The sequence below is a fragment of the Bos taurus genome, chromosome 16, assembly GCF_002263795.3.
Source record: "Bos taurus isolate L1 Dominette 01449 registration number 42190680 breed Hereford chromosome 16, ARS-UCD2.0, whole genome shotgun sequence".
Taxonomy (NCBI): domain Eukaryota; kingdom Metazoa; phylum Chordata; class Mammalia; order Artiodactyla; family Bovidae; genus Bos; species Bos taurus.
This window is the reverse complement of record NC_037343.1, coordinates 70,923,459-70,938,399: the sequence shown is the minus strand read 5'-3', so window position 1 is coordinate 70,938,399 and position 14,941 is coordinate 70,923,459. Positions and strand designations below refer to the sequence as shown.

Genomic DNA, 14,941 nt, shown 5'->3' with positions numbered 1-14,941 from the left:
TTACTTCTCCTCCTAGTCTCTAGGCTTCAATCTTACTTTTAGCCCTTCTCTGAGTTGACTCTGATTTTTTCCAGGTCGCTCATCTTTTCTCGGGCTTGTTCGTTTCACTGTCAATTTCAAACGTTTTGTGGCTGTTAAAAAAAATTCTCTCCCTGCCGCTCGCCCTGGCCTCAGCGTCGGGTTCCCAAGCCGCCGGGAGGCGGTTCCGCGTGTGCGCCTATGTGGGGTGTGCTCGAGCCCCGGGCGTGGGCGCACCGTGCCCTCCGATCGCTGACAAGTCTTCTCACGGTCCCGGCCACAGAGGTCACCCTCGGCGGTAACGGCGTGGATTCACCGTAGGGTGCCTCTAAGCTCTTCTCCCACACTGGGGAAATGACACTCCTCTTCGTACCCCGTCCCCTACTTGAAAAGGAGGCTTTTGACGGGGAAGCGGAAGGGGGGGTGTGTACTTTCCCGAAGCTCCAGAAAATGACCACGCATTTTAGAGAAAGGTCGTTTCTAGCTTCCCAGTCTCACCTAGTCTGGGCAGCGTCCAGGACCCACCTCTCCAACCTCACCCCCAACCCCCACCTCCCCAGCCTAGCGGAGGGAGAGATGCCAGCGCGGTGGAGTCATGCCGCTGGCTTGGGCACCATTGGCTCATGCCTGGAGTACGCACATCTGGCGGCCAGCCCGAGCGGCTCCGGTCCTGATATGGAGCGAGAGGGCGGGCGGGTGCGTGCGTCCCAGGAGAACACGCCGCGGCCGGCTCCTCCCCGAGCTTGCATCACCGGTCCCCCTTTTCCCCTCCTCCTCGTTGGCCCCTCCCCCCGCCCCGCTCACCCCTCCCGCCCTCCAGCCCAGCCTAGTTCTGCTGGTTCGCCGAGGAAGCTATTAATAGCATTACGTCAGCCTGGGATTGGTAACCCAGAGTATTTGGGCGCGCCGCCAGCCGGAGGGCTATAAAACGGGTGATGCAACGCGCTGCCAGCCACAGTCGCACGCAGAGAGGCGCACACTGCATAGCGCTCACTCTGCGCCGCCGCCTCAGCGGACCCGCCAGCCCGCGCGCCGGTCGTGAGCCCCTCTGTGCTCGCCAGCCGACCCCGCAGCCAGCCAGCCAGCCCGACCCAACCCCGACCCTGCCCGCCCTCCGGACCCTGGCCGCCCCGAGTGGATACAGGAGGTGAGCGCGGCGAGAGTGGCTTGCTTTGATTATCTTTGCGCCCCTCTAGTAACCAGTCCCCGACCCCCGCGCCCACCCCCCGCCCCCCGGCACTTGCCCCGCAGCCTCCAGCTTAGAAAAAACTCTGGCTGAATCTCTCTCCCAGCCACCGCTGCTCTTCCGCGCTTTAGAAACTTTCTCGCAAAGAACTTTCTCTTTTGACTTGGGGCGCGAAACGTTCCTAGTAACTGAGAGGTCGTCCGCCGGCGTCGGAGCACAGCTCCTAGCCGCCCTCGCGTTTACTTACTCCCGGGGCGATCGAGGTGCTCAGAGTGGCCGAGCCAATCAGGCTCGCCAGCCGGCTCCATCCCTGGCTCGGTGCGCCGGCACTTGCTACTCCCGAGCCCAGCTTTCCCGGGAGGCCGGGGCTCGCGGAGCGGCTGCCCCAGGGGCGGAAAGGAATGAATGGGAAACGAATGGGCGAGCCGGGGTCGCGGGCGCTGCCGCTGGGGGTCGCCCTGCCCACCCCGGAGCGCTGGGCGGCAGGATCGCGCTGGTAGCCGGCGGCGAAAGTTAGTTAGGATAAGTTTTAAGAGGTGGCGCGCGCTCCTGTCGCTGCCCTGGGGCAGAAGGCGGAGAGAGAGCACCGGGGACAGGTGCCGGAGACTTCTTGACCCAAGTTTCTCACACGCTTTTCTATCGTACCTGTGAGTCCAGTTCTGGTCTCTTCCTCTGGTGGCTCGCGGATTTCTCGGCTTTTCATCCTAAGAGACCCACCGTTGGGGATTGGGGAGGGAGCGAGAGTGCGAAGCCAGTTGAGATATTTGAGAGACAGGATCTGTGATCCAGGAGCCGGGACCTGAAACTTGCACTGCCCTTAGTGGCTTGGAGCCTCAGCATCCCCAGCGGGGAGGTGTGGACATATAGAGGCTCCTGGCCGCTCCGCCTGTTTGCAAGCACAAGGTGCTGGTTGGGCCGGATAACCATTACGGTCCTTTCTGGACAAAGGTTTTCAGATTCTAGAGTGGTGTTAACTGAAAGAAAAGCGACCTAGGAGGGGACTTGAATGAGGGGGCTTGGATGTCGCTGGCCGCCCTCTGAGGCAGTGAGGAGAAAGGGACTTCTGTACGGGGCATCTCTTCCCTTTCCAAGGTGCTTTCCACTGGATGGTTCTCCGTCTCTGCTCCCCACCGCCCCCCCACCCCATTTTCATCTCATCAAATTACTTCCTTTCCTCCTAACCGTTTTCTTTCCCCTAATTTAATTACCAAATCACAGTAAGCTGCCTTTCCTATGAAGGAGTTGCTCACCCCTTAATAGAGCCAGAAAAAAATAAACTGGGCACTAGAAAATGTGGGTGCCCTCTGAATGCATCTGTTTCAGTGTGGGTGACAGTCACATCTGTTTGGGAGCCTCCTGCTCTTTCAGTTTGAATGAAGGAGAAATTGGTATGACTGTCCCCTTGTTTTGCAGCTCCCATTTGTTGTAGAATAACACTGCAACAGGTAAACACAGCAACAGGTAAACTGTTGCTGTAAGGATTATCTGAATGAGGACCCGGGTGGGTTGCAGTTGTTACTGTCTAAATGGTTTCAGAGACAGCACTGCAGGAAGCACACCAGGCGCACAGTGTAAATAAAATACAGCCCCCAGCACCTGTGGCAGCCTCTGGATCCTTCCTGTCTTAACCCCACCATTCTCTCTCTCCCCTTGGTCTTTTCTCTCCATTATTCTCTTTTTTACCCCCATACTCCTTCCCTGTCTTAATCCCATCAAAGCCTCCTCTCTTGTGGGCATAGGCTCCTCGGACTGTTGACTGTTCATCTACCTGGCCATTGGCTCTCTTCTCCTTTGCCATTGCCTTCTTGGGGATGGAGTAAAATGAGCAGCAGGTGTGTGGTCAACAGTTTGGCCTGGGCTGGGCCACTCACCAGCTTTATGGTGACCTTGGGCAAGTCACTTTGCCTTTCTGGACCCCATTTTACTCAATTGCAAAATGAAGATCTGACCTAAATGACTCTAGTTTTGGATGTTCTATCCCATTGTACAGAGCTCATGATTTCTTCCTTTTTCAGTTGGGCTGGGCAGGGGACAGGGTCAGTGGTTCCAAGTGTTACTCGGCCCGGGGAGGAGGAAGTATGCAGCCAGGACACCACAGAAACCAGAAATGGCTTCATGTGTGAGAGCTGGCTACTTCTCAAGTACTTAAGACCAGTGGAGACGAGCTGGTGCCAGCAAAGAGTGGGGTGGAATTGATCTGTCAAGAGCCCTGAGGTCAATCAGAGTGCAAAAGAAGCTGTGACTGAGCTGAGTTTCTTGAGGGCTCCAGTTAACGTCTGATTAATAGGACCTAGTTTCATTAACAGGAACATTATGAGCCTCCGCCCCCACACCCCTGAAAGTGGATCCCATCACAGTAATAATGGCTTCCCGGGATGTGTGTAAATCCACTTTCGTGTTTGATCTTCCCGACAGCCCTGTAAAGGGACTGGGGCAGGCAGTACTGGTCTCTCTTTACAGACAAGGTGACCGAGGTCCAGGAAGCATGTCGCTGAGAGCTCAGCGTGTGAGTGGTAGTATAGATGCCTGCAAGCGTCGTCTCTGTCCTGATGCCTAGTCTTCCACCTACACCTGGAGTGTCTTTGTACCTCCTTCCAGTGGACTAGGAGAAAGACCAAGATGGGAAGTTAGTGAAAGAACTGGCTCCCTGCTATGTTTTACAAGTAGTGCTTAGTGGAAAAAAGATGAAAATTAAAAGTGAAAATTCAATGTAGTAGCAGCTACTAGGAAATAAAATCTGGGAGCTGAATTTCTGGTTAGAGACATAGATGAGTAAAGTTTCACTTTCTTGAAAATGATGAAACTACTGATGATATGACAGGATTTTTGACTAGAGATAATGATGCAGAAGCCAAATGCAGGTTCTTTGTAACAAGTCTGGACAATTTTAAGATCAATATAGAAAGTCAGCTCAGAAAATCCTCTGAAATGTTTTTCTCCAAACAGAGATATTCAAAGGTCTCAACTTTCTGAAAAACTGAAGCTTTACCTTCATTTTTCTTCTCAAGGACACAGCTTTGAGTCTAGGCTTATCACACTTTTAAGAGAACGAGGCAACAAATAACGAGAAAGTATCTCAGTTCAGGTCAGTCACTCAGACGTGTCCAACTCTTTGTGACCCCATGGACTGCAGCACGCCAGGCTTCCCTGTCCATCACCAACTCCCAGAGTTTACTCAAACTCACGTCGGTGATGCCATCCAACCATCTCATCCTCTGTCGTCCCCTTCTCCTCCCACCTTCAATCTTTCCCAGCATCAGGGCCACCCAAGACAGACGGGTCATGGTGGAGGGTTCTGACAAACGTGGTCCACTGGAGAAGGGAATGGCAAACCACGTCTGTATTCTGGCCTTGAGAACCCCGTAAACAGTATGAAAAGGCAAAAAGATAGGACACTGAAAGAAAGTATCTCAAGAAACTGAATATTAGTCGAGTGCAGGAAAAGCCCATTTCTCTACAGATACCATTGCTTTACTTTCTGAAAAGCTTTTAAACATTTTCACAACCAGTTTGCATCTTCAAGTAAGCCCACACAATGCTTTTCATAAAAACATTGCATACCACTGGCATTCTTCCGTTTCTTTCATCAGGACTGCTGACTTTACACTAAGATGGGGAGAAAAAATCCCAAAGAGCAGATGCCAAGCCCTGAAAGCTCATTAATAAACTTGGGAGATGAAATGGAACTACACTCAACTGCAGTGGAATTCAAACTGCCTCTGTAGAAGCGAGCCGTGCAGTCCTCCAGACAAAGGCCAGCCCAGTGGTAGCTCTGAATTCCATTCCTGAACTATTGGGCTTTTAATAAAGTTGGAAAGGTAGGGAAAACACAAATGCCTGGGAGGATCTTAAGTCTTTCTGGCTTTGGAAAGCTGGCTTCTCAGAGTTTAGAACCTGCCAGAAAAGTCTCCTCCCAACATCCTAAGATTATAGGATTAAACTGATAGGAGAGCATCAGTTCTGATTCATGACATATGGCTTTGGGGAGAGAATTGGTCGATTCATACATTTCCTGGGTTTCTTTGAATAGTCAGCAATGGTGGTGGTTGTTGACCTGGAATTCTTGCCTCCATCTGTGGATCTTGGATCCACTGGGGGATGTAAAGGTCAGAGTGTTCTATTCATTAAGTGTTTGAGATCAGAGAGAGTGACCAGCCACCCATCTACCTGGACCCCCTCAGAGCCAGCCCTGGGCTGGAAAGATCCCTGGGAGGCCTGATAATAACATATTTCCTAGTTGCATTATGTTTTTCCAGGGCATATTCAGGTATTCTTTCGTCAACGCCTTGCCCAATTCTCTGGGAAAACAGGGTGATTGTTACTAGCCTTCTTTCTCACAGAGGAGAGAGAAGGCTCTGGGAGGTATAATGATGACAGAGGAGGAAATGGGCCCCTAGTCTTGACGTTCTGACCCCAGTCTGGGAATTTTGTGGATAAAAGATGCCCTAACACGTACTCCCTGAATGCGGGGGGCAGCCCAAGTGTACACCCAGGCAGAGAAAGCTCAGCAATTCATCTCAGAGTTCAAGCTTTCCATAGCCCTTTGTTTTGTCTCCTTGTCTATCCCTTCAGCTCCAGGGCCCTCACCCCCTCCCCACACCTGCTCCCAACCCCCAAGAAAACTGTGCTCTGGCTTTTTGTTTGCTTTTGCAACATAGAGAATCATATTCTATATTCTGTAAAGTGGGGGCATGAGTTTCGGAGTCCTGATGCTGCCGCCTACTAGCTCTGTGACTTTGGCCAAATTATTTAGCTTGTCTAAATGTTAGTCACCTTGTCTCTACAGTGGGACTGGGACCTAAGTGGGTTCTCATGAAGGTGAAGTGAGATAACGCAGGTAAGGTTTCTGGTATGAAGGAGGCGCTTGTGAAACATTTGCCGCTTGCCAAAGGGCTTCTCGTCTGGTGGGATGTGGCTAATGACCCCAGCTTCCCACACGGAGAGGCGTACTCCAAGGGGACCGCCCACCCTGACAATTCCCACATTCATCTCCCTTGGAGAAGTGACTGCAGGGGTGAGGGGCTTGGCCACTCCTGGAGGGAGTATACGGCAGGGAGAGATTTACAGAGAGCTGTTCCAAACTGGAACCATGGAACCATTATTATCTCTGCTCCCTCCCCGCACCGTTTCCCTTGGGGTTCCCTGGGCTGTAGAATGATAGAGATAGATGGGACCTCAGAGGCCATTTGATTTGACCACCTCTCACCAATTTCACATATTCAGTCGGATGGTCTCCAGCAGTTGGCAGGCATTGGGAGCAGCCAGAGCCAGGGTCAGGTTCTGGAAAGATCCACAGTGGGACTCTGAGCCGGTGCGGCAGGAGCTCCCAGACTGTCAGATGGAGGCTGAGCTCAGGTCTCACACCACTCCCTAATGCCAGATCCAGTCCCAGCCCCCTGTGCCCCCAGCCCATGCCCCTCCAACCATTGTAGGGCTGAACACTTCCTCAAAAAAAAAAACCCATATTCTCTGCGCCTCACTTTTCTTTACTCTGAGGTCTTTTGCTTCACCAACCTTAACCTTGAGGGGTGACCTGAATTCCCACACCCAGTCCCTCTTAAACTGGGATGAAGAAACCCACCTGCGACCGTGACTGTCCTCACTCTCACTGACTCGGCTCCAACTTCCCAAGGGAGAGGCTTCAGAGATAGATTTCCTAAACTCAAGGGTCCCTGCTCCTTGCTTTTACTTTCCACTCACAGATAGATTCTACCAGATTTCAGATACCCTCTGAGTTTCTCTTTATAAAAGAGACTGCAGATGGGGTTACATAGAGTCTCTCTGATTTTTTTTTTTTTTTTTAATGCTCTTCCTCTTTTGGACTGTTTGAGGCTACATTTGCATGTATGCACACCAGCCAACACTAATAGCTCCTGTGAATTCAGAATAGCCTGAAACGCCACTCTTTATAAACTTCAACCAGGCATTTTATCCACATCACTGAGCTGGGTTTTTTAAGAACCTGTTTTACTTAAGACAGGATGGCAGGAAATGAAAACAAAGCAGAAGCCGAGGGCTGCTGGGACCTTCCTCTGGAGGTGGGGAGGTGGGGAGGTGGGACTTGGGTATTGGAGGTCGCAGGTGCGGGGGTGAGGGTGGGGGGACTTGATCCCGAACCCCCAGATCCCTGAAGTAGTTTGGGTTTCCATGTGTCTTTTCAGCAAAATGATGCTTCAACACCCAGGCCAGGTCTCTGCCTCGGAAGTCAGTGCCTCTGCCTTCGTCCCCTGCCTGTCCCCTCCTGGGTCACTGGTGTTTGAGGATTTTGCTAACCTGACACCCTTTGTCAAGGAAGAGCTGAGGTTGGCCATCCAGAGCAAGCACCTCTGCCACCGGATGTCCTCGGCGCTGGACTCCGTCACCGTCAGCGGCAGGCCCCTCGAGATGTCAGTCACCAAAGCCGAGGTGGGTCCTCCCAGGGGTGCCCGTTCTTCCTGCGCTTACTTGTCGCACAGCTCGCCTGCGCCAGGCATGCTGTAAGCAGGGGGCCACAGTTGGATATTGGGTCTGGAGTTTAGAGGAGAGTCAGGGTTAGAGATAGTGTTGGAAGCCATCAGAGTGTGGAGAGTATGGAAAGCCATGAATCTGCACGAGATCACCTTCTGCGCCCAGTTGTTTCGAAGAAGCAGAGAGTGCGGTGATGGTTTTCAACACCACAAGAACCCAGACTGTGGAACAAGGACCAGCCAGCCATGCTCACCGCCTTGGTACAGGTTCTGACCGAAGTTCACTTCTGTCTGTGGCGCCTGTGCGGTTCTCCACTTGGCAACCTTTTATAAGACGCCTGGAGTAATAGGCATGCTGAGAAGTTTGAGGTGGTTGCTGGTGATGCTGGTGGGGGGTGGCTCTCAAGGACTTCAGAGCTGAGTTCTCCACTGTTCTATTGGCCTTGCTCTTCTGGATGCAAGATGGGAGTGTTTCTGGCTCACTTATCTGACATGATCACTGCCTTTGGGCAAGAGGTAGTGGACCTAGCCAGAAAAGAACCGAGTTTAAAAGGCAGTTGTGGGGAGGGGGGTGAAATCTTTTATGATTCTAAAAAGGGAGGTGGAGGGGCTAATAATGTCTCCTCCATAGAATTGATCCAAGGGGTTAAATAAGATGGCATTTGTGAAGAGTCTAACAGAGGGCCTGGCGGAGAGTTAGCGTCCAGTGAATGGGAGGCAGGATGATGCTGTATGATGCTGTATTCATAAGACGTCATTAGGGGCATTGGCTGTACCCTAATTAACCTCAGAGGAGGTCACTGGTGCCTAGTCCAACACTGAACAGTGTATGGTGAAACATGGGACCCTCAAGGAAAAAATTAAAAAAAAAATCTTGTCTAAGTAAGTATCTTAAAATAACAGAGGCAGCTATACTCCAACAAAAATTAGTTTAGAAAAATACCTTGAGATAACAGGATGCCCTGGAAGTAGTGGGGCCCATGGAAAGAAGGAAAGCATTTCAGAAGGATGTGTGGAGGGCTCTTCTGAGGAAGAAGCAGGCCTCTTGCTTCATGGAAACATTCCTTAAAGCCACTCATCCACTCTGCTTCTGTGTTCATCCAGTGATCTTGGGATCTGTGATCAGTTTAACAAATACACTTTTCTATAGGGAACAGGATGCACCTAATGGTCTAACTGAGTGTTCTGGTCTCCTTGGTGGTGACTATAATTCACAACCCTGCAGGCATCCTGTGTGTCTGGGCAGTGCGAGCCTCCTCCCCAGGTCCTGGTCCCCTCTGAGAAGGCAGCTTGGGGTGACCAGGCAGCTGTGACCCAGAGAGGATGTGGGATAAGGAGACACACGCCTGGGTTTACATCCGTTTTGCAGCCTGCTTGTCTGGTCGCCATGAGCTGGTGACTCCTGGGCCTCCTTGAGCACAATACTCTTGGCCACTCTTTGCCTTACTTCCATGTCCATAAAGTGAGGGATTGGGACTTGCCCTGGTGGTCTAGTGGTTAGGAAGTCACCTGCCAATGCAGGGGACACGAGTTCGATCCCTGGTCCGGGAGCATCCCCCACATGCTGTGGAGCAACTAGACTCAAAAGCTGAGTGCCTGGAGCCCCTGCTCTGCAACAAGAGTAGCCCACACACTGCAACAAACAGTAACCCCTGCTCTCTGCAACTAGAGAAAGCCCGCCTGCAGCAACAAAAACCCAGCACAGCCAAAAATAAATAAATTAATAAATTCTTTTTAAAAAGTGAGGAGGTTGAACTACATGGCCCTTAGAAAGGCTGTCTCATGTCTGACAGTGTGTGACTCTTGAGATTTGCTCTACTTTCAAGTACTTCCTCTTATGAGAAAACTTTGAGTCCTTCCTCTACAAAAATATCTGCAGAGTTAGTTGCAAAGGAGATACTAGAGTTGCTGATTTCTTGATGACGACATCTATGATGAAGTTACTGATGATAACTGAAGCCTTCCATAGCACTGACCATAAGCTAAACCTTGTGCAGGGGACTTTATTGACATTAATTTGACCCTCATCACAACCCTATGAGGGAGGTAAGGTGATCCCATTTTATAAATGAGGAAACTGAAGCTCAGAAGAGCGTAATGACTTGTACAAGGGCTCACACCTGATAGGCGGTGAAGCTGAGATTCAAAGGCAGTTTAGTCTAAACCCAGCGTCTGCCTGTGTGGTTCTAGGATCTAAGACATAAAGGGTAGAAGTGCCTCTCATGTGTTTCCCCCTTGGGCTTGGTTTCCCTATGTTCCGAAGCCTCATCTCAGCCTAAGCTAAGTCAGTGTCATCTAACCCAGAGTCAGATATGAGGTGATCATGGTGGTCCAGAATCTCTTCCGTTTGAGGTGGGGCTCCCATGCCCTTTCCAGCTGTCTGGAGCAGTGACAAGTGACATGGAGGCCTGACATTAGTAGCCTAAACCATCACCCACTCTGCCCACTGTGAGTTCACTCCAGCTGGACTCCAGTCTCTGAGTCAGTCCAGCAACTGGACTTTGCTGATTCCCTATCAGTCCTCAGACAAAGTCAGAGTGATCATCCGTGGATGACCAGATCCTAAAGCTGGACGGGATTTTCTTCTCCGAGGATCCCAGGGCTGACTCAGGGTGGGGCTCAGAGGGAAAGATCAATATCATCAATAGTTGGATGAGTCAATGGATGGTTCTAGTTCTCCACCCACAGGTGGCACCAAGCCATGGGCTGATGATGCCTCTTTGATTGTGGAATAGGCTTGGGTTCGTGTTCTCTAGGAGTTGCGTGGGCCTCCTCTGAATTTAGGAAGGAGGTGCTATGATGATGCTCCAGGTGACGATGGAGATGGATAGAATATGAATAAAAGAGGCAGGGGGAATGGGTGGCGAGGTGATGCTCCTGAGGTCATTCTAGGGGAAAGGTCATACTTACTGAACAAAATCTGTTTCTTGCTCTAGTTGATTACAGTTATTACCAGTAGTTATCACTTTGAGTATCAAACTCCGATGTTAAAATCCAAATAAATGCTTTTTAAAGGTAAAATTTTAGTTCACTAGTATTGCCAATATAATTTTAACAGTTCTTTGATTTCCATTATTCATTCTTAAGTGTGTGTGCGCGTGCATGCATGTGTGAGTATGTGCACGTGTGTGTGTGCATGTGTGAGTATGTGCATGTGTGTTAAGATTTCATGCAAAAGTCTAGAGCTTTACTTCTGGATTCTTCAGGGCTGCCCTGGTTTGTCAGTTTTAGCTGGAAATAAAAGGCAGTGTATTTGAGGTGGGTTGAATTTCTGGCCTCCCTTTAAGCTTATGCCTCTTGAATTTTACAGGTAGCCCCTGAAGAAGATGAAAGGAAAAAGAGGCGACGGGAAAGAAATAAGATTGCAGCCGCCAAGTGCCGCAACAAGAAGAAGGAGAAGACAGAGTGCCTGCAGAAAGTGAGTGCCTGTTTGCCTTGCCCCTCCCATCACTCACACCTGGCCCCTCCGACCTCACGCCCCATGGGGAGAGGAGTTTGAAAGACTACACCCAGAAGTGCTTTCCCAGGAAGGACATTGTAGCTGGTGGCAGGAATGCCAGTTGCAGAACGAGGAAGTAGTAAAGCTGTTAGTAAGATAAATGTCTTTGGATGTATAAGATGCAGGTGTATGAATTAAAAACGACAGGATCATCTGATGCCCACACTCATCCTCAGTCAGTCCATACATGTCCAGAAGCTTCCGGGCTGTCGGATATGTCCGTCCAGTTCAAGGGGCTTCACTCGCCCATTTTCCTGAGAAAAGGAAGCTGCCAGCTTTCATTTGGCTCACTGTGAAAAGCCTTTAATTAACGTCTTCCAACAAGTTATCTCCTTGCCGTCTTCCCACAAGTTATCTCCTTGCCCCGCAGGCAGAGGTTACATTTCTTTGCATTCTTATCTGGTTCTTAACTCTGCAGCCCTTCTCCTTGGCACAGCTGATGGTCTGTGCTCCCAGCTGCATTCAACAGGCTCCCCTTCCGGAAAGGAGAAACACCTGTGGGAGGGGTGTCTCCAGGCAGGTGGAGCGGGGCCCTGGTGCGGTCCTTGCAGCGGCTGTGTCCCCTTCCCCAAGTGAGGACAGGCCAGGGCAGAGTCTTCACTCGGGTTCCCTAGGTCCCAGGTTCCTCAGGTTGCATCAAGGGGGGGCGGTCAATGAAAACTAAGACATTTTGTTTATTTCTACGTACGTTCTTTCTGTGGAGATGAGCTTCTCAGTGAAATCAGACTATAAACATATAAGACTATAAACACCACTGAGTCTGGATTTCTTTCCAGCCCCCAAGGTCCTTTCAGGTCCAGACAACCTGCCTACAGGCTATTTGATTCTTAGAAAGGAGGTCTCTGCTGTTGGTTCTACTGCTGTTCCGTTACTATTAGGATCACAACCTGCCTCCGCCTTGAGTGGAGACTCGAGGGTATCTCTGAAGGAGCTCTGAGTTCAAAGGCTTCTCCAAGCTCTGGACTCTCTCAAACTTAATGCTGCTCTCCCAGCTTTGTGGGGCTTCATAGCAGGGCGCCAACAGCATTCCCCTGCAGGCCATTCCCCACTTGATGAGCCCCGACGTATTCCAGCCGTTGCCCCTGCCATCCAGGGGCCACCAGCAGGCCACCCCTTCCTCACTGGACCTTGGTTCCTTCCCTTGTTTCTTTTTTGGCTGCACCAGGCAGCTTGTGGGACTTTTGTTCCCCAACCAGGGATCGAACCCAGGCCCCAGCAGTGGAAGCAGAGCCCTAACCCCTGGGCCACCAGGGAAGTTCCCTCGGCTCCTTTCCTAATACCTCTGTTGCTTGTGCCCCAGGAGTCGGAGAAGCTGGAGAGTGTGAATGCTGAGCTGAAGGCGCAGATTGAGGAGCTCAAGAACGAGAAGCAGCATTTGATATACATGCTCAACCTGCACCGGCCCACGTGTATTGTCCGGGCTCAGAACGGGCGGACTCCGGAAGATGAGAGGAACCTTTTTATCCAACAGATAAAGGAGGGAACATTGCAGAGCTAAGCAGCCGTGGTATGGGGCGACTGGGGAGTCCTCATCGAATCCTCCTTTTACATCCGAAACCCTGAAGCCATTGGAGATCTGACTTCCTATGCACCTCTTGAATCCCAGCAGCCAAGAACCATCAAGGCGGGAGTGCCCTCCGTGACTCAGCCGGGCCTTTCCACTCCACTCCAGAGTGGACTTTGGACCAGGGCAAGGGCATCTTTTGCCTCCACTCCAGGATTTAAGGCTTAACATCCCGGCCATCCTTGGATTCTCCAGATGACCCCCAGTTAGGGTCCTGCCTCCCTTGCATCTGGATTCTGCAAAATTCAGGACTCGCACCATTAGGATCCATGCAGAAGAAGTGTCTGTAACCTTGGGTGGGTGGGGTGGGGCCACCTCCTCCGCTGCTGCTGCCACGGTCACTTGTAGGGGACATGGAGTGAGAATGGCATCTCGTGAAGTTGTGCAATGGCCAGGGTTGTGCTTTCTAGCAAATACGCTGTCCTGTACAGGAACTGCTGTGTGCAAGGCATTCGTTTCAAAACTAGGCATTGTGCTCTACTGATGTTTGTGCCGCACGACACTGCTGTGACTTTTTCATGACTTAGCTCAGGCTCTGAAAGTTTGGGGGGCTGTCGCCACGTGCAGTGTCTTGCTAAGTGTTCAGATGGCCAGAAGGGCTTGCCAGCCCTGGGAGGAGAGAACTGGGCTGGGCAGCGCTGAGTGCAGTTTTGTGCCAACAGAAAAGATGTCTTCCGCTTGGCTCTCAGGCATTAATGCGGGCCCTCTATTGCAAACTCAGTTATAAGGTCACAGGAAGAAAGCAGAAACACGAGTCCAGCTTCCAAAGGCTTAGGAGTCTCTGCTCAGTGACTTAGGTCAGGAATTTTTTTCTAGGCCAGAAGAGCCAAAGAATATTCCACTTTTCCTGTTCTTGCGATTGAAAACCACATTCAGTAGACACGCATTTGAAGCCACGTGATGCCCAGGCTTTAGCATTATTAGATGTTAATGGCATCATTTCTGTCATGCAGATGTTTGTAGAAATCTGGCCCAGAGCATTTATAGCTGTGAGAAAGTCTACTCACACTGGCCAGGAGGTCTCTGGCTACTATCTGTTTAAATTCTGACGTTTCTGTGAAATCCTCAGAGTGTTTAGTCCTACTCAGTAGTATCATTACAATTTTCTGTAAGAGAAAATATTATTTATCCTAGTATTCTTAACTTGTCAATATAATAAATTTTGGAACCAAGACATGGTGAACTAAAGTGTGGTGCTGGTTTCTGTTCTTTTAAATCAGTTGTTCCTTGAGCACTAACCATTCTCCTCCCTTACCCTTTGGAGATGGTGATGTAGGGAGTGATTTGAGCTTTGACTATTCTTCAGGTGTTCTTTGTTCTCTGGGGTGCCACTAGGTGGGCTTTTTGACTTTCAATCCTGTTCCTCAATTTCTGGTTTCTAATGCTCAATCTCTCATTGACAAACACTAGGACACAGCAGCAAGTATATCCTTTAGACTTTTGGTACTAAGACAGAAATTTTATATAAAATCTGAATACCTGAACTTGCTGTTTCTCTGAATATACAAAGGCCTAAAATGTACACCTGTTGTTCAACTTGAATCTTACAGTCTGTGGTAGAACTCTTCGTGAAGGCTTCACTCGAATTACATTTCTTGTAATGTCCAAATATGTGTCTCAGTGTTGCAAATAAGCATATCAAATTTTGGAAAAGGACGGTGGGGAGGAAGAGAGAGTATAATTTTGGACAGGATAAGTGTGATAATTCAGAGGAAATAGTCCACCTAATTTTCTGGAATCTCTGGAGCACGTGATTCCTTTAGGTCTCCAACAGAATCATGGTCCTTTGCTCTTGCCCTGTGCGCACACCTGACACTCACAGGCTGGGAATAAAAATTGGCTCCTCTGTCATCAGCGCCGTTTTACAGAGCGATCCTGACTTTGTTGACTGTTCGTGCATGTGGATGGAGCCTGCTCCTTTGAACTCATGTTTGTTTCCTTTAAACTATCACCTGAGACACAGGTATCCTAATTTTGCTGTTTTAACTACATCTCAGGGGCAGCTCCTAATCTGTACAGAGCATCTGGTGGAAGTACCATTCACCGCTTCTTTCAGGAGATGATCTGTTTTCTTTATCTTGGTGGAGGGGGAAGAATTTCCTTGCATTAACCTTCTGCTTGTGCCACCAATCAGCCGTTAGGAAACTCAAGACAGTTTTAAAGCTGCCACGGACAACAATGAATTAGAGCGGAAGGAAGGGGGAGGCGGCTGTTGCGAGAAAAAGTGA

The 14,941-nt window shown here is 50.2% G+C and overlaps 1 protein-coding gene across 4 annotated transcripts; it reads left to right on the top strand.

Annotated features, from left to right (window-relative positions):
• Nucleotides 1–972: 972 nt before the first annotated feature.
• On the top strand, nucleotides 973–13,901 carry ATF3 (activating transcription factor 3). Of its 4 annotated transcripts, none has more exons than NM_001046193.2 (4): nucleotides 973–1,165; nucleotides 7,366–7,609; nucleotides 10,961–11,068; nucleotides 12,450–13,901. In NM_001046193.2, exons 2-4 carry the CDS (start codon nucleotides 7,370–7,372, stop codon nucleotides 12,645–12,647), a joined length of 546 nt encoding a protein of 181 aa, NP_001039658.1. In that variant the 5' UTR covers nucleotides 973–1,165; nucleotides 7,366–7,369; the 3' UTR covers nucleotides 12,648–13,901. The 4 variants fall into 4 exon arrangements, with proteins under 4 accessions (NP_001039658.1, XP_059731359.1, XP_010811857.1 ...); XM_059875376.1 differs by lacking the exon at nucleotides 973–1,165 and adding an exon at nucleotides 1,185–4,970; XM_010813555.4 differs by lacking the exon at nucleotides 973–1,165 and adding an exon at nucleotides 1,185–5,022.
• The last annotated feature ends 1,040 nt before the right edge of the window (nucleotides 13,902–14,941 follow it).

Excerpts from the sequence above, each read along its gene's own strand:
- ATF3 (XM_059875375.1), top strand. The coding sequence starts at position 7,352 with ATGTGTCTTTTCAGCAAAATGATGCTTCAACACCCAGGCCAGGTCTCT. Across the intron at positions 7,610-10,960 it reads TGTCAGTCACCAAAGCCGAG|GTAGCCCCTGAAGAAGATGA; the intron begins GTGGGTCCTCCC and ends TGAATTTTACAG. Across the intron at positions 11,069-12,449 it reads AGACAGAGTGCCTGCAGAAA|GAGTCGGAGAAGCTGGAGAG; the intron begins GTGAGTGCCTGT and ends CTTGTGCCCCAG.